The 21,946-nt window shown below is 39.3% G+C and overlaps 1 protein-coding gene across 4 annotated transcripts in view; it reads right to left on the bottom strand.

Annotated features, from left to right (window-relative positions):
- The window catches only part of macf1a (microtubule actin crosslinking factor 1a), an 826,555-nt gene that overhangs the window by 614,103 nt on the left and 190,506 nt on the right, over positions 1-21,946 (bottom strand). For all 4 annotated transcript variants that reach the window (XM_039739817.1, XM_039739818.1, XM_039739819.1 and 1 more), the window contains exons 6-8: positions 14,515-14,681; positions 6,523-6,635; positions 6,329-6,435 (exon numbers count right to left, since the gene is read on the bottom strand). In XM_039739817.1, the coding sequence (XP_039595751.1) occupies positions 6,329-6,435; positions 6,523-6,635; positions 14,515-14,681 (387 nt within the window). The remainder of the gene's footprint in view (positions 1-6,328; positions 6,436-6,522; positions 6,636-14,514; positions 14,682-21,946) is intronic.

Below are 21,946 nucleotides of genomic sequence, written 5' to 3'. Positions count from 1 at the left end.
GTTATATTTCGAAATTCTACGCGTAATGGTCATAACGATCAACAACGTCCGCCATGTTGAACTTTCTTATTTATGGCCCAATCTTTCACGAAATTTGGTAGGCGGCTTCCCTGCGCTAACCAAAACCAATGTACATACTTATTTCAGTGGTATGATTCCACTGTCGGCCGCCAAATTGAACTTTTCAATGCTCATTGTTACTTATGGTTCCATCTTCAAGAAATTTGGTATGCGGGTTCCCAACGCTAAATGAATCCTACTTACGTACATATATATGTCCATAGCCTGCAGCTCGCCTCCCACGTTGTTGGCTGCCTGTCTATATAAGGCCATCCATCGCTCCGGTCTCTAAATTCCCTTCCTTGCTTCGCCACGGGATTCAAGTCTCCCTGCTGATAACTACAGCCTTTTTTTAAATCCACGGCTTCTCCGCTGTTTTATTGTTCATTTATTACGATTACAGTTATTATTTAGGTATTTTAGACTTACTTTACATTTTTCAGGTACCCATTTCCTTTATCATTCCAACCGTACCCCCATTAACATGTCTTTTGAGGTGATCACCATCACTTACTGAGTGGTTTCCATGCCTGGAGATGGCACCTACCTTTTCCATTCTCTGTGTTACATATTGCACGGCCATATCAGGCTCACTCTTGATATCCGGAGGAACATTGTGTCTTATGTATTGAATGACTGGGAAAGGTTTAAGGTGTGGACTGATGATGCTTAAGCGCTTCACCTATGGTTCTGCATGTGTGTTGATGGCTGCCACTGAATTGTTCGGTTGTCGCTTTCAAGTGTACCGAAATGGCCAAATATTTTACACCTTTCGACAACTGCCAGTGCCTCTTAAACATCTTAGACTCACAGGTGACGATTTCAGTAGTGAACACTTTGATGTTTATGAATGTTTAAACTCTCAAAAGCTGGATGTGAAGATATCGATGAAACCGGTTGTATGCTTACAACGCTTGACAGATGCTGAATGTCACTTCAACACAAGTCCTGCAAATACTGTCGTAATTGAAACAAACCATGAAAATCAAACCGATTATGACAGCAGCAATCCAAGCTGTGAGATTTCAAAGAAGATTACTGTTCACATGGCCAACTGTACGTTGCATGCTCAAGAGTAAGCTCAGGGCACAGCTTGGTCATATTACAACCGGAGGGCCGAACTCAAAATGTGGTATACAAAGAGATCCTTAACAAATAATTATTGGTATATTTTCCTTCAGTTTAAAAAGGTTTAATTTTCTTCTTAATAAAATTTTAAGGCAGTACTTATCAGCTATGGAAGCAAGGTATTTTGCTAGTATATATATATATATATATATATATATATATATATATATATATATATATATATATATATACTAGCAAAATACCAGCTTCATAGCGAGAATAGTATGTTAAAGAGAAAGGAAACATTTTGAAAATGACGTAACATGACTGTCAATGTAATTGTTTTGTCACTGTTGTGAGTGATGAATGTTGCTGTCATATATATATATATATATATATATATATATATATATATATATATATATATATATATATATATATATATATATATATATATATATGGCTGCCATTAGGTATCAGGATGAAATCCTTGGACCCATTGTCAGACCCTATGCTGGTACAGTGGCTCCTGGTGCATGACAATTCCTGGCCATTTTTGGTGAGAGTATGCAGGCAGTTCCTGGAGGATGAAGGAATTGATACCATTGGCTGGACACCACACTTTCCTGACCTAAATCCAATAGAACACCTCTGGGACATTATGTTTTGGTCCATCCAATGCCACCAGGTTGCACCTCAGACTGCCCAGGAGCTCAGTGATGCCCTGGTCCAGATCTGGGAGGAGATCCCCCACAACACCATCTGTCATCTCATTAGAAGCATGCACCGATGTTGTCAGGCATGTATACAAGAACACAGGGGGCATACAAAGTGCTGCATATAATTTTGAGTTGCTGCAATTAAATTTTGGCAAAATGGACTAGCCTGCCACATAATTCTTTCACTCTGATTTTTGGGGCATCTTTGAATTTAGGGCTCTGTAGGTTGATCATTTTCATTTCCATCAAAATATGTGGCATCCTTTTGTTCCTAACACATTACCCAATCTATATCAGTATAGTTATCCAGGAGGATTTCTTTTTCCCATTGAGATCTGATGTGTTTTCAAAGTGTTCCTTTAATTTTTTTGAGCAGTTTATATATATATATATATATATATATATATATATATATATATATATATATATATAGAGAGATATATATAGAGATAGAGATAGAGATAGAGATAGATAGATATCTATATCTATATCAAAATACCCGCGCTTGGCAGCGGAGAAGTAAAAAGAAAAGGAAACATTTTAATAATAACGTAACATGATTGACAATGTAATTGTTTTGCCATTGTCATGAGTGTTGCTGGCATATATATATATATATATATATACATATACATACATACATACACACACATACATGTGTACATATATACATACACACATATACTATGGGGTGCCAAACAGGCAAATAAATTGATTTTGTGAATAGATAAAGTCAGCGTCAGTATACATAAAGTCAAAACTTTTATCTGAATATATAAAGTCAAAACCTGAATATATAAAGTCATCACTGGAATATATAAAGTGAAAACTTGAATATAGAAAGTCAGTGTCGGTATACAGTGGTGTGAAAAACTATTTGCCCCCTTCCTGATTTCTTATTCTTTTGCATGTTAGTCACACAAAATGTTTCTGATCATCAAACACATTTAACCATTAGTCAAATATAACACAAGTAAACACAAAATGCAGTTTTTAAATGATGGTTTTTATTATTTAGGGAGAAAAATCCAAACCTACATGGCCCTGTGCGAAAAAGTAATTGCCCCCTTGTTAAAAATAACCTAACTGTGGTGTATCACACCTGAGTTCAATTTCCGTAGCCACCCCCAGGCCTGATTACTGCCACACCTGTTTCAATCAATAAATCACTTAAATAGGAGCTGCCTGACACAGAGAAGTAGTCCAAAAGCACCTCAAAAGCTAGACATCATGCCAAGATCCAAAGAAATTCAGGAACAAATGAGAACAGAAGTAATTGAGATCTATCAGTCTGGTAAAGGTTATAAAGCCATTTCTAAAGCTTTGGGACTCCAGAGAGCCACAGTGAGAGCCATTATCCACAAATGGCAAAAACATGGAACAGTGGTGAACCTTCCCAGGAGTGGCGGGCCGACCAAAATTACCCCAAGAGCGCAGAGACGACTCATTCGAGAGGTCACAAAAGACCCCAGGACAACGTCTAAAGAACTGCAGGCCTCACTTGCCTCAATTAAGGTCAGTGTTTATGACTCCACCATAAGAAAGAGACTGGGCAAAAACGGCCTGCATGGCAGATTTCCAAGACGCAAACCACTGTTAAGCAAAAAGAACATTAGGGCTCGTCTCAATTTTGCTAAGACACATCTGAATGATTGCCAAGGCTTTTGGGAAAATACCTTGTGGACTGATGAGACAAAAGTTGAACTTTTTGGAAGGCAAATGTCCCGTTACATCTGGTGTAAAAGGAACACAGCATTTCAGAAAAAGAACATCATACTAATAGTAAAATATGGTGGTGGTAGTGTGATGGCCTGGGGTTGTTTTGCTGCTTCAGGACCTGGAAGGCTTGCTGTGATAGATGGAACCATGAATTCTACTGTCTACCAAAAAATCCTGAAGGAGAATGTCCGGCCATCTGTTCGTCAACTCAAGCTGAAGCGATCTTGGGTGCTGCATTAGGACAATGACCCAAAACACACCAGCAAATCCACCTCTGAATGGCTGAAGAAAATCAAAATGAAGACTTTGGAGTGGCCTAGTCAGCCCTGACCTGAATCCAATTGAGATGCTATGGCATGACCTTAAAAAGGCGGTTCATGCTAGAAAACCCTCAAATAAAGCTGAATGACAACAATTCTGCAAAGATGAGTGGGCCAAAATTCCTCCAGAGCGCTGTAAAAGACTCATTGCAAGTTATCGCAAACGCTTGATTGCAGTTATTGGTGCTAAGGGTGGTCCAACCAGTTATTAGGTTCAGGGGGCAATTACTTTTTCACACAGGGCCATGTAGGTTTGGATTTTTTCTCCTTAAATAATAAAAACCATCATTTAAAAACTGCATTTTGTGTTTACTTGTGTTATATTTGACTAATGGTTAAATGTGTTTAATGATCAGAAACATTTTGTGTGACAAACATGCAAAAGAATAAGAAATCAGTAAGGGGGCAAATAGTTTTTCACACCACTGTATATAAAGTCAAACTTGTTTTCTGAATATATAAAGTCAAAAGTTGAATATATAAAGTCATCGCTGGAATATATAAAGTCAAAACCTGAATATATAAAGTCAACATCGGAGTATATAAACTCATTCCTGAATATATAAAGTCAAAGTCAAAATCTATTGATTGAAACGACTCTGAACTGAACTAAGTGAACAAAAACATATTCAGAAAAATAAATTAAAAAAAAAAACACTGCTCGGTTAATGTTTTGAAAATGATGCATGTGCCCTGCCCAGGACTGGTGGCTGGGATTGGCTCCAGCAGAACCCCGTGACCCTGTGGTCAGATTCAACAGGTTGGGAAATGGATGGATATTCCAGCGCTTACTTTATATATTCTGACGCTGACTTTATATATTGAAGTTTTGACTTTATATATTGCAGCGCTTACTTTAAATATTCCGAAATATTTCAACACTGTCTTGATATACTCAGGTTTTGACTTTATATATTTGGGAATGACTTTATATATTCAAGTTTTGACTTTATATATACCGACGCTGACTTTATATATTCAAGTTTTGACTTTATATAGTTAAATGTAGTCATCATTGCATAACTTTTTCTTTACCATAGAAATTTAACTAATTCAACTTCCATTCCTAACAAAGATATTTCTGGCGACTAAATAGAACCTACTTATATCCAAATTGAGCTATTGAGCTGTAAGCCTGCCTGCCTGAATAAGTCACCCTCGCTTCGCTCTTACATTTTTACCGTTCATTTAATCATGGCTAGTGGCGGAAAAATTATAAAATGGAAAAGGATTAAACTGAGTATGGCTTTACCAAAACAATTATTGATGGCGAATAGATTATTCATAAAGCTTCAATTGGTGATCTGTTTTTCTGTGTTAACCTCATATTTTTTCATACTTCTTCTCAAACCAAGGGGGTGCGAGGTTAAAATGAATCGGGAAGCGCTGATCAATGTAATTGGTGTACCAGGAAATCATGCATTGAGAGAAGTTCCCCTTTGCTTGGAATGCAAAGTGTGATTAAATGCGTGATTTTTTAACGCGTTATGCAGCACATGCATCGAAGCTTCTCAGTTGTGCTTGTGCTAAGAAAAGGAAACATTTTAAAAATAACGTAACACGATTGTCAATGTAACCTTTTGTAAGTAGTGCCTGGAGGATTCAGTGTGGAGAAACTGTAGAGACAGCGTGTGTATTAACTTGTGGATTTTTCTGTGAGTATTTGGTGGGAGCGTCACAAAGTCACTTCCATAACACTGCGTGTGTTAGCTGCAGAGCTCAGCTCAGAGCGAAATGAGGTGAATGGGAGGGGAGATGATGACGTGACTCCCCCACCCACCTTATCTGTCAATCCCCCACAAACACAGTCTCTCGGAATTTGCATAAGCACAGCCCTTCACATGCAATTTTAACTTAGTTACAAAGTGATCAAAACTCTCGTTTATATCCTGCGTCCCTCTCATTAAACTTGTATCCCGCATTACCCATGGACATGACAAACGCCAGCGGCAGCCTGTCTATGAACTTAATTTAAACTTTAGGTTTACACCTTGCTTTCTTTCAGTCAGTCAGTGAGGGCTTTGCCTTTTATTAGTATAGATAAAAATATAAAGCACTTCCCTAGCTTCATTAATACTAATTAAACACTTCTCTTACTCCTCCTTTCTGCTAAACAGTTAACAACCCAGGAAACTCATGCATGCAGATTAAGGGACAGTTTTTATGCTCATGTCATTTGGCCTATCCAATAACCACTCCTACTGACAGCAGCATGAGCTTCCCCAATGAATGTTTATTATATGCATATTTCAATCAATAAATGTTTCATTCAAAGGCTGGTGTTGTATTTATTGCTTGTATTATGATACTGGCACTAGTCACAGCAAGTGAGTATTTAAGTTTACTTTTACATACTGTATGACAATAAACCAGAACTTGCACACGCTCAAAATATCTTAAGTAGCAGTACAGATAATATCATAGAAAGAAGAAGCAGCTCACGTGGGCTCCAATCCCTTGTCCTCCCTCGGGAACCTTAGGAAAAGCATCATAGATTGATGACACGTATGTAATAACTGACTTTTCATCTGGAGATGGAACATCAACATCTACAATACCAAAAAAGTGTACAAATTAAATGAAACGAGTAATATAATGTGTCCACAGCATTTCAAATATTAATGAAATAGACTTACCTTCTGGGTCAAGTAGGCGTGTTACTCCAAGTGACTCTGCAATTGCAAAAGCTTGCTCTAAGTTTTCACGATTGCTCTGTTGAATCACACGGGACATGTCAATTAGGTCTGGCCTGTGGCAAAAAGTCAATAAACAGAGGTATGAAACTATATTAAGTATTCTCCAATGTCTGTACTCAATGTGACAAAATGAATATTTTTTTAATAAGGTATAGTTTTTCAAATCAGTCCTATCAGAGTAGGACATAGAGAGCATAATGAAGGGATTATCCAAGAACAATAAACCATACACTGTATACAGGCAAGAAAAGTAGGGTTAAATGCGAGTTTTGAGTGAACTTTGTTTTTTTTTCTATATTTCGCCTTATACAAGTTCTTGTATTAGGAATTTGTTAGTTTTTGCATACCCCTTGGGGTCAGAGCGCAGGGTCAGCCATTGTAGAGCGCCCCTGGAGCAATTGAAGAAAATTATCAACAACATCCTTCAGGCCCACTAGCAGATCTTCAATCCGCTTGTCATTGATGACATTGCTGATCTGAGAACCAATAAAAATGCCTTCCTATATATTAGCATCAGACATCCTTCACCTTCTGTGTTCATCACTTTCACAAAATTATCCATGTGTTTTATATGAAGAAGAGGCAAAAAATATCTATGTTGACTTGGCTAGTGGTCTGAGAGCCACACTTTACTGCCCTGGGACAAAATACTTACTGAGCAGCCAGATCTTTTTGATATAATGACTCTAGCACAACTGTCCGTCCATCCATCCTCTTCTGCTTATCCGGGGTCAGGTCGCAGGGGCAGCAGCTTCAGCAGAGAGGCCCAGACTTCCCTCTCCCCGGCCACTTTTTCCAGCTCTTCCGGGAGACACAGTCCCTCCAGCGTGTCTTGGGTCTTCCCCGGGGCCTCCTCCCGGTTGTACGTGCCCGGAACACCTCACCAGGGAGGTGTCCAGGAGGCATCCTGAACAGATGCCCGAGCCACCTCATCTGACTCCTCTCGATGCGGAAGAGTAGTGGCTCTACTCTGAGCCCCTCCCGGATGACTGAGCATCTCACCCTATCTTTAAGAGAAAGCACAGACACCCTGCGGAGGAAACTCATTTCAGCCGCTTGTATTCGCGATCTCGTTCTTTCCGTCACTACCCATAGCTCATGACCATAGGTGAGGGTAGGAACGTAGATCGACTGGTAAATTGAGAGCTTTGCCTTATGGCTCAGCTCTTTTTTCACCACGACAGACCGAGGCAGAGCCCGCATCACTGCGGATGCCGCACCAATCCGCCTGTCGACCTCACAGTCCATTCTTCCCTCACTCGTGAACAAGACCCCGAGATACTTGAACTCCTCCTCTTGGGGCAGGATCTCTCCCGCAACCCTGAGAGGGCACTCCACCCTTTTCCGGCTGAGGAAACTAGCACAGCTGTCCCAGTATGTGGTATACCAGAGCTGTATTCCTAGAAGCAATGTCACTACATTTAAATCACCACAGATTTTCCAGTTGTACTACTTGTACTGTATTTTTCAACAACAGTTCCATATTTTCTTAGGTTTTATTCAGATCTAATACATAGCCAATCAGTACTCTATGGTGGATATTGTAAATGTATAACCCAGCCACCAGGGTCACAAGCCAGTGTGGTCATAGTGCTGGTCCTAAGCCTGGGTAAACTGGGGCTTAAAACCTGTGCCATATCAAACATGCAGATGAGAAATAGAATATCCATACCAAATCAGTCAAGGCCAGGGTATCAGCGGAAACTAAGCTACTGCTGGGCAAAGAAGGCGAAGGAAAACGGGGGGGCTAAGATGGGTAGATGTATTGTATGTAGAGGAAACCAAGTGGAAAGGGAGTAAGGACAGAAGCTTCAGAGATGGATGTAAACTGTTTTACCATGGTGTGGACAGCAATAGAAATTGTAATTGTAAAGAGTGTGCTAGGAGTGTTGTGAAGAAAACATATGTGACAGTGATGAGCATAAAGTTGGAAATTGAAGGGGTAATGTTAAATTTCATCAGCACATATGCTCTGCAAGTGGGATTTGAGATGGGGGAGAAAGATTTCTGGAGTGAGCTAAATGAAATGATGAAGAGTACCCCAAAAAGAAAGAGTAGTGATTGGAGCAGATCTTAATGAGCACATTAACAAAGGAAACAGTGGCAATGAGGAGGTGATGGGCAGGTATTGCATTAAGGAGAGAAATGTTGAAGGGCAGATAGTGGTTGACTTTGTAAAAATGATGGAAATGGTGGTGGTGAATACATATGTTAAGAAGAAGGTGGAAAACAGGGTGACGTATAGATTGGAGGAAGGTGCACACAGGTGGGACAATGTCCTATGTGGGAGATGAAATGTGAAAGAGATTAGTAACTGTAAGGTGGTGACAGTGAACAGTGTAGTTAAACAGCATCAGTTGGTGGTATACAAGACAAATTCCGAGGTGAAAAAGAGGAAGAGAGTGAGAATAGAACCAAGATGAGGCTGGTGGAAGCTGAAAGAGGAAGACTATTGTGTGAAATTCAGAGAGGAAGCGAGACAGAATGATGAGAGCTAGGAAGGTGCTTGGTGTGACATCAGGACAGAGGAAGAAAGACAAATAGACTTGGTGGGGGGAATAAGGAATTACAGGAAACCATAAAAAGGAATAGGTTAGGAAAAAACAATTGTAATAACCAGAGACTTGACAAAACTAGACAGAGAGTGAGAGAGGTGAAGACAACTAGGGAAAAGGCATATGCTGAGTTGTATGAAACACTGGACACAAAGGAAAGAGAAGAGCACTTGTACTGACTGGCCAGACAGGGGGACCGAGCAGGGAAGGACATGCTACAGGTCAAATGATAAAGGATTCAGATGTAAATCTGCTGAAAGGGGGGACGTGTGTTGAAAAGGTGGAAGGAGTACTCTGAAAGACTCATTAATACAGAAAATGACTGTAGGTTGGAGTACCTGGAGATAGTAAATTACGAAGTACCAGAGATCAGCAAGGCTGAAGTGAGGGAAGCTATGAAGAGGATGAAAAGTGGCAGAGAAGTTGGCCCAGACAATATATCAGTGAAGACATGAAGATGCCTAGGTGATATTGGCTACAGAGTTTCTAACTAGATAGTTTAAAAAAATGTTGAAAAGCAAGAAGATGCCCAAGGAATGGAGAATTATATTAGTACCAGTTATCAAGAATAAGGTAGATGTGCAAAGATAAAGTAACTACAGGTGTATAAAGTTTATCAGCCAAAACATGAAGATATGGGCAAGAGTGATGGATGCTAGGCTCAGAGGAGAGGCAGTGATCTGTGAGCAGCAATATGGTTTTTTGCCAGGAAAGACTACTATAGATGTAATGTTTTCTTTAAGAGTGTTAATGGAGAAGTACAGAGAAGGCCAGAAGGAATTAGACTGTGTATTTGTGGACATAGGGAAAGCGTATGACAGGATGCCAAGACAGGAGTTATGGTACTGTATGAGGAAGTCAGGAGTAGCAGAAAAGTATGTGAGGGTTATACAGGATATGCATGAATGAGACTTAAGTGAGGTGTGCATATGGAATGACAACCTGGTTTAAGGTAAAAATGGGATTTCATTAAGGATAGGCTCTAAGCCCTTTCCTGTTTGCAAAAGTGATGGACAGATGTGATGGTGCGGATTCCCTCCAACCCTATCTTCCCATTTGGGTGCCTCTTGAACCCAACCCCGTTGTTAGCGTAACTGGATGAGTGTGGCAGATGGGGACAAAACATTCCAGGCAGCAGGATGGTGTAAAGTGTCCAAGTACTTTAATTAAAACAAATCAAAGTGTTCAAAAAGAAAGTGAAGTGCTTCAAAAATTCATAAATAAATAATCCATAAGAGTGAAAAACCAGGGGCTTCATGCATAATGCCGTGCATAGAATTCACACTATAACATGACGTAAGCACAAAAGCGTAAATGTGCTTACGCACAAAAAAATCCAGGTCCATAAACCTGTGCGAACGCCAACTTCCACGTTCGCCTGCTGTCCCGCACCGTCTCCTCCCAGAATTATGCCTCTTTGAATATGCAAATCAATATAACTAGCCCTTAAGGTCAGCGCTCTGTGAAAAGGCAATGGCAAAAGCACAGGGGTGAAATAGAAGACGTTCAGCGAATACCAAGTGGAGGCAAAGAGAAATGTACTATTTGTTGGTTTAAACAGTGGTATAAACAACAAAAGGAAGATGATCAAGTGACAGAGTGTCAGAGAAACTGGAAAGCTCAAGTTCACAAAGTCGCACAGTGCCTGAAATAAAAAAGAAGTTGTCAGATATCAAAGTCGCAGTGAAAAGGCAAGTCGTAGCCCACCGCCTGATCATATGAAAGCTTATTAGGGTACAGAGAAAAAAAATAGGCAAATATTGGGAGAAAAAAGAACGACATCTAGAAATTTCCACTTTAATTACGTGGTTTATTTTGTCATTAAAGTAGTACATCATAAACATCTTAAAATTGTTTAATTTACTAGCTTCTCAAATCCCATCATAACTAAAGTAGCAAGTTAAATGCTTTGTTTTGTATTTGATCTTCTATGTGCTTTATGTGTGTAAATCACTACGTGCTTATGGGCTTTCTCTTCCTCTAACAGTACACAGAATCCATTACATTCATAATATTACAGCTCTCTGAATAATTAAAATACTGAGATGTATAGTTGATATCATTTTCATGATGATAGGAGTTAAAGCATATTATTAAACATGGGAATATGGTGGCACAGCAATTGTGCGCGACCTTCGATGAAATAATTTATTGCAGCAGTACTGTCTCTTTTCAAACGTACTAACCCCCAATTCCTGTCTTTACTTTTCTTTCTCCAAATGCCCAATCGTCACACAATCAGCTCTGTAGTAGACATTAAGCTATCTGTAAGCTTAGAACGCCGATTCTTCAAAACTTTTAAGGAACACTGAAATATCTTCGTAGTACATGTTTAATTATTCTATCCCTCCAGTGTCGCGCCAGTCCTAGCAAGCATACAGCACGAGGAAGGAGCAATCCGTGAATCAAGTGCCAGCTCCTTGCTAGTGCAGCGACACCGTGTCCTCACATGTTTAATTATTAGCAATATAGATTATTTAAATGAAGTTAAAGTTTTACCTGTATAATATAATACACACATTTTGCTGCATTTCATATTAAAAATGATATCGTCATTATATGTTTAATACGCGCGTTATAAAGTGGCTCAGGTTGTGCAATATTATAACTGTAGTGCAAGTTTATATTGAGGTGATTGTACTAATAAGTACATACAGTTCTACAAGGAGCACTTGATGGACTGATTGAGTGCGTTCATAGTTTTTGGGATGAAACTGTTTCCGAACCGCAAGGTCTGTATAGGAAAGGCTTTGAAGCGTTTGCCGTGTGAGAGAAGTTCAAATAGGCAGCATGGCTGAGGCAGCGTGTGCTTGATGCTGTATACAATAATTCTCTTTCCGATCAGCTGCTCTGAGTGGTGCAGTGAGAGTAATATGGAAAAAGATGATCCATTGTGGCAACCCCTAACGGGAGCAGCTGAAAAAAGCAACAGAAGGTGCAGTGAGAGTAACAACACTAAATCAGCTATGGTATTTGAAATAATTTGGCCAGTCCGTAGACCATTATATTGTTACAGGTTAATTACAATCAGATTCATTAAACTAATAAACAATATGCGGTTAATTTCAGTGTATTTATAAAGCCAGGTCAGGGATGTGGATCTAAAAAAGAAAGGGTAACCACACAGAAACAAAGTAGCACTGCTTTGATGCTGGGTGCCACCAGTCTACAAAACTGAGCGCAGAACTTGCGTACGCCAGGGTATGAGCTATCGTGGAAATGTGCGTGGCTTTACGTCAAGTTTACGTTTTATACATCGCAATTTGAACGTGGAAACATTTTTGTGCATACGCACTGTTTAAACATGAGGCCCCAGGTGATTAAAAACAAAGCTAAAAATGAGGATAAAAACCAGCAACAGTTATTGGGTCTAAAGAGCCGAGCACAACCCCTTCCAAGCCTTTCCAGCTCACCCATCACTAGCTCAACTAGGGAAGAGTTCAGCAGATGTGGTTCTCTCCATCCTGACCCCTGTCTTGGCTGCCTCCATCTGCATCTGCTAGACTGCTCGGGGTTGGTTGTCCTCTCATCATCCTTCTTGCACACAGACATTCCTCAGATCTCTAAAGATGACGTCACCTTGACCGATCCAACTCCGCTGCACAATCAGTGGGGATGATCAAAACCTACAGCACCAATCCCTCGCTCTGTTGTGATACCCCTGAACATGCTGCCTTCTCTCTCTCTCTAGCCAGCTGGCTCGCTCTTTCTCTCTTCACACCCAATGCCACACTCTCATTCTACATGCCTCTCTCTCTATTTTTTTTCTTCTCCCTGTGCCGAGCCATACTTATATGGCTCCATGGGCACAGCGGCTCAATCATGTATCGCAGGAAGCCAATGAAGCAATTGAGAAAGATCTCACCCTCACGTGCAGGTGTGACTCACCCCAATTACCTCACCAACTCTCCACAGCTGTCCGAGTGCGCCCACGGAGTCTGACACGGCCAAAGGATTATTCTAAAAAAAAAAAAAAAACTTGGACATTCTTTTAGAGCCACGGACCCGTTATACCACAACAGGTTGACAGATGAGGTCAGACAGGAGTTTCCATGTAGAATAATGATCACACATGACACTGTGATTTGTAGTGAGAGAAGATAGCAGGTTAAGGCAAACCTGGAGAGGAAGAGGTACACACCTGAGAGAAGGGAAATGAGTCAGTAGGAGTAAGATGGAGTACATGTGCAAAAATGAGAGGGAAAAGACAACCATCTCTGCAGCAATCCACCAATCAGGCCTGTATAGTAAAGTGGCCAGACTGAAGCCACTCCTTAGTAAAAGGCACATGGCAGCCCGCCTGGAGTTTGCCAAAAGGCACCTGAATTAAATTCTCTGCTCTGATGAGACAAAGATTGAACTCTTTGGTGTGAACGCCAGGCATCACGTTTGGAGGAAACCAGGCACTGCTCATCACCAGGCCAATACTATCCCTACAGTAAAGCATGGTGGTGGCAGCATCATGCTGTGGGGATCTTTCAGCAGGACAACGACCCTAAGCACACAGCCAAGATATCAAAGGAGTGGCTTCAGGACAACTTTGTGAATGTCCTTGAGTGGCCCAGGCAGAGCCCAGACTTGAATCCGATTGAACATCTCTGGAGAGATCTTAAAATGGCTGTGCACCGACGCTTCCCATTCAACCTGATGGAGCTTGAGAGGTGCTGCAAAGAGGAATGGGTGAAACTGGCCAAGGATAGGTGTGCCAAGCTTGTGGCATCATATTCAAAAAGACTAGAGGCTGTAATTGCTGCCAAAGGTGCATCGACAAAGTATTGAGCAAAGGCTGTGAATACTTATGTACATGTGATTTCTCAATTTTTTTATTTTTAATAAATTTGCAAAAACCTCAAACATTTTTCACATTGTTATTATGGGGTGTTGTGTGTAGAATTCTTAGGAAAAAAATGAATTTAGTCCATTTTGGAATAAGGCTGTAACATAACAAAATGTGGAAAAAGTGATGCGCTGTGAATACTTTCCGGATGCACTGTATAAATTATAATAATAACAAAAGGCTTTCATTCATTTAAATCAGATGTTTTATTTTGAATATTGCCTTTTTATAAGGAACGCTTTCCAAACATGCCATATCAGTTCAGAGCTATAATATAATTATAATATGGAAGGCAAGTATAAAATATTGCATGTCAATACTTCATAATGGCCTCACTGTACAGCATCTTGGAAGTTCAAAACACAGATTTATGTATGTTGCGTTTTACTTCTCATAAACTGGAGTTGTTTGTTTCAGTTGTTTTTTTCTTTTTCTTAAGAGTGGCCTACTGTGAACTGTCATTATATGAACGATATTTATAGAACCAACAAAAAAGTGAGATATGGGTCTTTAAGTAATTTAACACAAAGCTCCTCTCACCTGTATCTGTGCAAAATAGCATTGAACATGTGGCCATCACTCCAGCTGGATGTAAAATTGCTACACTTCACACCAGGATAACCTTCTGTCAACTTCTGTGTCCAAAGCAAAAGCTTCTCTTTGGCTGTCATATCTCCAGACTCTCCACTCACATATATCTCAGATATCTAAAGAGCAAAAAAGAAAAGCTAAATTAGTCAGAAATGAAAAAGGTATTGTCTGGTCTGATTTGTATCAAATGTGATAACATTTCAATCAGATCATACTTTATCACATACAGAATGAAATTAGTGTGTTAAGATTGGGGAACTAATAAAAATTAGAACACTGTAGAAGGAGGGTATTATACAAACCACTTAAAACAATTGATATAAAAAATAGCTGCTGTGAACAAGACAAAACACAACAGTAAAGCAGAATCTTGGTCAGAAAATACTATACAGATTCATTAATGATAAACCTCTGCCAAAGTATTCCCTGATTAACATACTGTATTGAACCTGCTTAGTTAACAACACATACTTTTAGAAAAATTAAATGATTTCTTGTTAATTTTAAACATGTGAAAAATGACAATGGATGGGAAGATATTTCTTTCTGATTGGGATTTTAACCCAGCAATCTGAAGTTGCCATGCTGATGATTGTGTCACCATCTTATTTAGCTGGACTCCAGTAACACTATTCTAGATGATGCGATTAAGCACAGGCACAATGTTCATTGAAAAGTATTCATGAGCTACTCTTTAGACATTGTAAATGTAAAATATGCACATCAGATGCCAATGACAGACATGAGAGAGATAGATAGATACAGTGGAACCTCGGTTCACGAACGTCCCGGTTCACGACCAAAAAGCTCGCCAAACTTTTGCCTCGGTTCACAACCACACACTCGGTATACGAACAAGCCAGTTTCCCTTGCCTGTCTGAGCTGAGCTGAGAGAGAAAGAGAGATAGAGAGAGAGAGCAAGAGCGAGCGAGCACGTGCCTGCTTAAGGAAAATGCTTCACGTGTTTGCTGAACAAGCCAGTTTCCCTTGCCTCGTGAGCTGAGAGAGAGAGAGCAAGAGCGAACGAGCACGTGCCTGCTGGGTGGGGGTGGGGGTTTTGGATATTGCTGCACGTGTTTGCCTGCCTATCTGTAGGCTATAGTGCAAGCGAACCACAACCCCCCCCCACAGGCAGCCTGAGAGAGAAAGAGAGCTGCCATGCTTTTTCATTTAAGCAAAGCCGCTCCTTGTTCATTGTTTTCAATAAGACGTGCACTCTCTTTGTGCTCTACAGTATTTCGTGTGCTTTTGCAGTTATCTATGGCTTCTAAGCAAGTGGAGAGTGGTCAGAAGTAAGTTTTGAAGAAAATTGAAATCGAAGTAAAGAAAGAAATTACAAGAGGTGGAAAAACTGTTTACCAGTTTACTCATTTACCAATCTGAGAACCCTCGTGCTTTCAAGCAGCATAATGTAAACAAAGCCAGACTGCCAGTAATGTGGAGGGCAAACACAAAGGGTTGGGTCACAAGAACTTTATTTTTGGAATGGCTGCATGAGGCTTTCACTCCCACCAGCTAAACAGCTAAAAGCAACAGAAACCCAAGAAATCACAAGAGAGAAAACACCTGAAGGAAAACACTTCATGCCAGAACTCGTTTCATGCAAGGTTAGTTTTCTTGGTGGTTTTTGTATTACGGATTTTTCAAAAGTTTAATTTTTTAGTTCATAATGCGATTTGTTGCAATGTTATTTTTCTCTTTTTCAAATGTTCCCTTTTTTCCTTTTGCTTAAAACTCATGAAAGTGTTTACAGATGGAGTTTTTCATAGCGCAATTAGGTGCGATGTTACATTTCTCTTTTTTCAAATGTTCGCTTTTTTCCTTGTGCTTAAAACTCATTAAAAAAATTTTTTACATGGAGGACTTCATCGTGTGATTTGTTGCAATGTTACTTTTTTGTTTGCTTGTGAGTTGGTTTTTGCAAGCACTTCAGATTTGTTGTTCCTTTTTTTTCTGCTGTGCTTAAAACTCATTTTAGAAACATAGTTTACAGCGATCGGGCTTTAGGTTTAATAGCGTGATCTCCTGCAATCTTACTTTTTTGTTTGCTTGTGAGTTGGTTTTTTCAAGCGCTTCGGATTTGTTGTTCCTTTTTTTTTTGCTGTGCTTAAAACTAATTTTTAAAAAAATGTTGCGCGAGCACGTGCTACAGAGAGATTAGAGAGCGCCAGCGAACAAGCGCAGAGAGAGCACAGGCAGCTGACAGGGAAGGGATGGGGGGAGGATAGGTGTGTGTGTGTGTGTGTGTGCACGCGCTCGCGCTACACAGAGAGAGAGCGCGTGAGCCAGCCTGCTCCTGTAGCTGAGGTAGGGAGGGAGGGAGGGAGGGAGGTGGGGGAGGGGCTTTGGTGGTGTGTGTGCTACAGAGAGAGAGAGAGAGAGAGCGCGAGCGAGCCAGCTCGTGTAGCTGATCAGGGAGCCTGGGTGTTTTGTGTCAGTGTTATTCAATGTTTTTACATTAGTTTACTATTACACTGTGGATTCTATGGTGTAATTAACTATATTTGTGCTTAATCTTTACATATTTACATAAAGGTTGTACGGTCTGGAACGGATTTATTGTATTTACATACAATCCTATGGGGGAAACTGCTTCGGTTCACGACCAAAGTTCTGGAACGAATTATGGTCGTGAACCGAGGTTCCACGGTAGGTAGGTAGGTAGGTAGGTAGGTAGGTAGGTAGGTAGATAGATAGATAGATACTTTATTAATCCCAAGGGGAAATTCACATAATCCAGCAGCAGTATACTGATACAAAGAAACAATATTAAATTAAATAGAAATAAAAATGAAAAGAAAAAAAAAAAAATTAATGTTAGCATTTACTCCCCCGGGTGGAATTGAAAAGTCGCATAGTGTGGGGGAGGAACGATCTCTTTAGTCTGTCAGTGGAGCAGGACAGTGACAAAAGTCTGTCACTGAAGCTACTCCTCTGTCTGGAGATGACACTGTTAAGTGGATGCAGTGGATTATTCATGATTGACAGGAGTTTGCTTAATGCCCGTCGCTCTGCCACAGATGTTAAACTGTCCAACTTTACTCCTACAATAGAGCCTGCCTTCTTAACAAGTTTGTCCAGGCGTGAGGCGTCTTTCATCTTAATGCTTCTACCCCAGCACGCCACCGCATAGAAGAGGGCACTCGCCACAACCGTCTGGTAGAACATCTGCAGCAACTTACTGCAGATGTTGAAGGATGCCAACCTTCTCAGAAAGTATAGTCCGCTCTAACCTTTCTTACACAGAGCATCAGTATTGGCAGTCCAGTGCAATTTGTCATCCAGCTGCACTCCCAGATATTTAAAGGTCAGCACCCTCTGCACACAGTCCCCTCTGATGATAACAGGGTCCATGAGGGGCCTAGGCCTCCTAAAATCCACCACCAGCTCCTTGGTCTTGTTGGTGTTAAGGTGTAAGTGGTTTGAGTCGCACCATTTAACAAAGTCTTTGATTAACTTTATGTACTCCTCCTCCTGCCCACACCTGATGCAGCCCACAATAGCAGTATCATCAGCAAACTTTTGCATGAGCAACAAAGTTAAACCTTTAACAAAGGTGCAGGGTTAAAGGTATTAACAAGCCTGTGAAAGTTATGAAAAATTGCTACGTTCATATAAAAACACTCCACATTTAAAAATGAGAAATATTTTATATTGGTATAATATACACACAGTATATATATATATATATATATATATATATAAACACACAGTATATATATATACACAGTATATATATATATATATATATATACAGTATATATATATATATATATATATATATATATGTGTATATATATATATATATATATACTGTATATATATATATATATATATATATATATACACATATATATATATATATATATATATATATATATATATATATATATATATACACAGTATATATATATATATATATATATATATATACACAGTATATATATATATATATATACAGTATATATATATATATATATACACAGTATATATATATATATATATATATACACATATATATATATATATATATATATATATATATATATATATATATATATATACAGTATATATATATATATACATATATATATATATAATATACACAGTATATATATATATATATATATATATATATATACACAGCATATATACAGATGGAGCCACGTACCAAATAGCAGCCGCGTGTGAATGGCGTGCGAATGGCGTCGGCTGCCCTATGCACGCCGTGATCCCTCCCTCTACTGACAGAAGGCGTGTCAAGATTTCACAGTAAACACGCCCATTCATGCCCTATTTATTCATTTACCTGGTTCCACCACTAGATGGCGCTTTGTTCTCAAGAACACGTTAACACACGCCAGCAATTTAGCTGCGCTGAGTTGCAATCACGTGATTTTAACATTATATTTTATTATTATAATTATAACATTATATTATATTATTATATAGGAGCTTCCCTGTCTGCCTATCATATAGTGCCTTTCCTTCCTACCTACCTATCTATATATCTATCCCTTAGCTGTTTTTATATATCTATTATACAGTGCCTTATTTATATATCTAGTGCCTTCTCTGCCTGTCTGTCTGTCTGATTGCATATAGCGCTGAACTTACTGCTCTGTACTATTCTGTCCTCTGCATGTCCTGGAGTACAAAAGAAACAGCACCATACAGCAACATGTGCGAACTGGCAAGATCGGGAAAAACACGCGTCACTGATTACAAACCGCAAGATGAATGAAAGAGACAATATATGTAAAACATCATCAGACTAATGCAATATTATTTGAAAGCGAATAGCGTCAGATCGGGTTTGAATATGCCCGATCTGGCGCTGTTCGTTTTCAAATAATATTGCATGTACTGTGCGTTGAAAGTGCTGCACTGAATAAGCTGACTCCTTCTGTAACAGCGTGTATTCAAACCCGATCTGACGCTAATATTGCATGTACTTAACTATTTTAGAATAAAACATACATTTGATTTCAGTCAGTCTGTAAGAGCCAGTGTAAATGCATGATAATTGTAAAGGTTAGCTTTTTAAATTCAGTTCCATTCTCTCAGTGCGCTCACGCTCCCCAATCTGACAATGCTGTTTTCACATAAAGACGCGCTATAACTCAAATGTGATTTATTTGGAGACGCGCTATAACTCAAATGTGATTTATTTGGAGACGCGCTATACTCGAATGTTATTTAAACAGGGAAGAAAGTACAATGTCAGGTGCTCATTCAGTGTAATAGGAACCATAGCACAGAGAGATGTGTACACTGCAACAAGTACACATGTCGTGAATGTAGGAAGGGTGTGTGGAATTGTTAATATTTGAATGTGATGATTTTATACAGCACGGATCGGAAATCAGCAATTCTTAGCATTGCACCACGCAAGCTGTCGATCAACCGCCTACTGTAACTTGCTTTATTTTTTCTTCACTTATAGTCTAGAATAAAAGTGCACTTGTTTTTTATTCTTGTACACCAACATATGTTCCTGTGTTTGAGCGACATGGGCATGCTCAAAAAAATAGACGTGTAATGCCACGAAAACTGCATGCAGGCACTTCAGTTCGCAAGCATTGGTATGAGAATGCAGTCACAAGTACACTGCAGAGCTACAGCGCATCTTTATGTGAAAACAGCATTCTCAGATGGGGGGTAGGGAAGGATCCTGAACACGACTGAGAGAATGAAAAGTGAATAAAAAAAAAACTAACCTTTACAAGTATCATAAATTACACTGTTACACACTGAAATCAAATGCATGTTTTTATTCTAAAATAGTAAGAATAAGAGCAGTTTACTTCTCAAAACAAAGTGGTGCAGGATCGAACTCACGATCTTCTGACTCCCAGTCGGAGCTGATTCAATTGCGCTACGGAGGCAGTCACGATAAACAAGTGTCAATGTCGCATGTTAAGGCGTTTTTTTTCTGCAGTTATATTTTTGAATAAAAGCATACTTGTTCTGTTATATTTGTTCCTTTTGTGAAAGTGTTTGATATTTGGACTTCAGGCTTCATACATTATATAGTTTATGCTTACATTTTGTCATTTACTACTACAATATGAAAACGTTTCTGTTTTAAAATGTGTTTACACGGATTACTGTAGAAACGGAACACACGTGAAAAGCGTGTATTCCAAATAATGATCTATTATTTCCTCTCTAAAACTCCACTTCACTCCCAGATAATCAATCAAGGCATGAGCTGGGAGAAGTTTGTGCACGTTCTAAGTCGTTCGGGGGATGGAATAGCCGGCTACTTGCAGCTTTTCTTTTATCAGCACATTTAGATTAACAAAAGACACTGGCGGAGAGGTGAGAACGGTTTTAAGAAGCGATTGACTAGTTTTGGAAGAATACATTTTATTTCTAAAGTCGTGTGCGTGTTTTAATTGTTGGGGATTGTTTGGGTATTTAAAAAACATTTACTTGAACCAACTACTTACAGTAAATGGGCAAAAATGGGAGACGCTTTGTTTTAAATAGTCAAAGAGTTGGGCTAACAATAATAATTATTATTAATATTATTACTGGTCATAGAAACAAATGAAAACAATAGTTAAACACTTGATCATATGTATCTGTGCTAGTTTGTGTTTGTGATTATGTGACCCATAATAATTTTTTCTCAGTATAAATAATTTTTTGGGTTTTAAGAACTCCATCAAAAGAGCAAACACAAACTTAGGTGAGAAACCTCAGTGGAGAATCCTGACTATGACGTGGTGCAAATTGCTCTGTGTGTTTTTTTGGCGGGGGGAGGGGTTCTTTAGACCTGTCTGCGCAAATGTGTTTGTGTTAAAGCCAACGGAGAAATGCAGGAGCGCACACACACACACTCTCATCCACAAATGCTTTAACTGTTATCGTTGATTAAACCTATGAACACAGCTGTTCAGCAGTCCTAAACACAAGCGCATGGTCTATTTTTGTCCTTAATTAAAAGACATCAATACGTTAATAATTAACACAAAGATAACATTGTTTATTTTGCTGAATAAGGTAATAAGCTATATTTAAAATAAAACAAACCAGGAAGTAAGTGTTTTATACATTAAAGTACTCTGTATAACCAAGTGCCCTAACAAACAGCAACAGTGTACAGTACAGACAAAGAGTGTGTGTGCTGGTGGGGATTGGAAGGTGAATTAGGATACCTCATTTACAAGACAAAAGACGGTCTGAGGTGTGAATGCGCAGCTCCGCTTTGCTCTTGGTGTGTGTGTGTTTTTTAGGTTACTAGGGGTGCATTCTTAAATTCAGTCTGTCTAAATCTTTATAAACGCCAAGTTGGAAAATCATGTTTGAGAAAATGACAACAACAATTAAAATCTTGATCATTTGCGTCCGTGCTATTTCGTGCTTAAGTGAC

Source organism: Polypterus senegalus, chromosome 17 (assembly GCF_016835505.1).
Source record: "Polypterus senegalus isolate Bchr_013 chromosome 17, ASM1683550v1, whole genome shotgun sequence".
In the NCBI taxonomy this organism is placed as follows: Eukaryota; Metazoa; Chordata; class Cladistia; order Polypteriformes; family Polypteridae; genus Polypterus; species Polypterus senegalus.
Note: the sequence above shows the minus strand (reverse complement) of the source record. Positions and strands in the feature narration are given on the sequence as shown.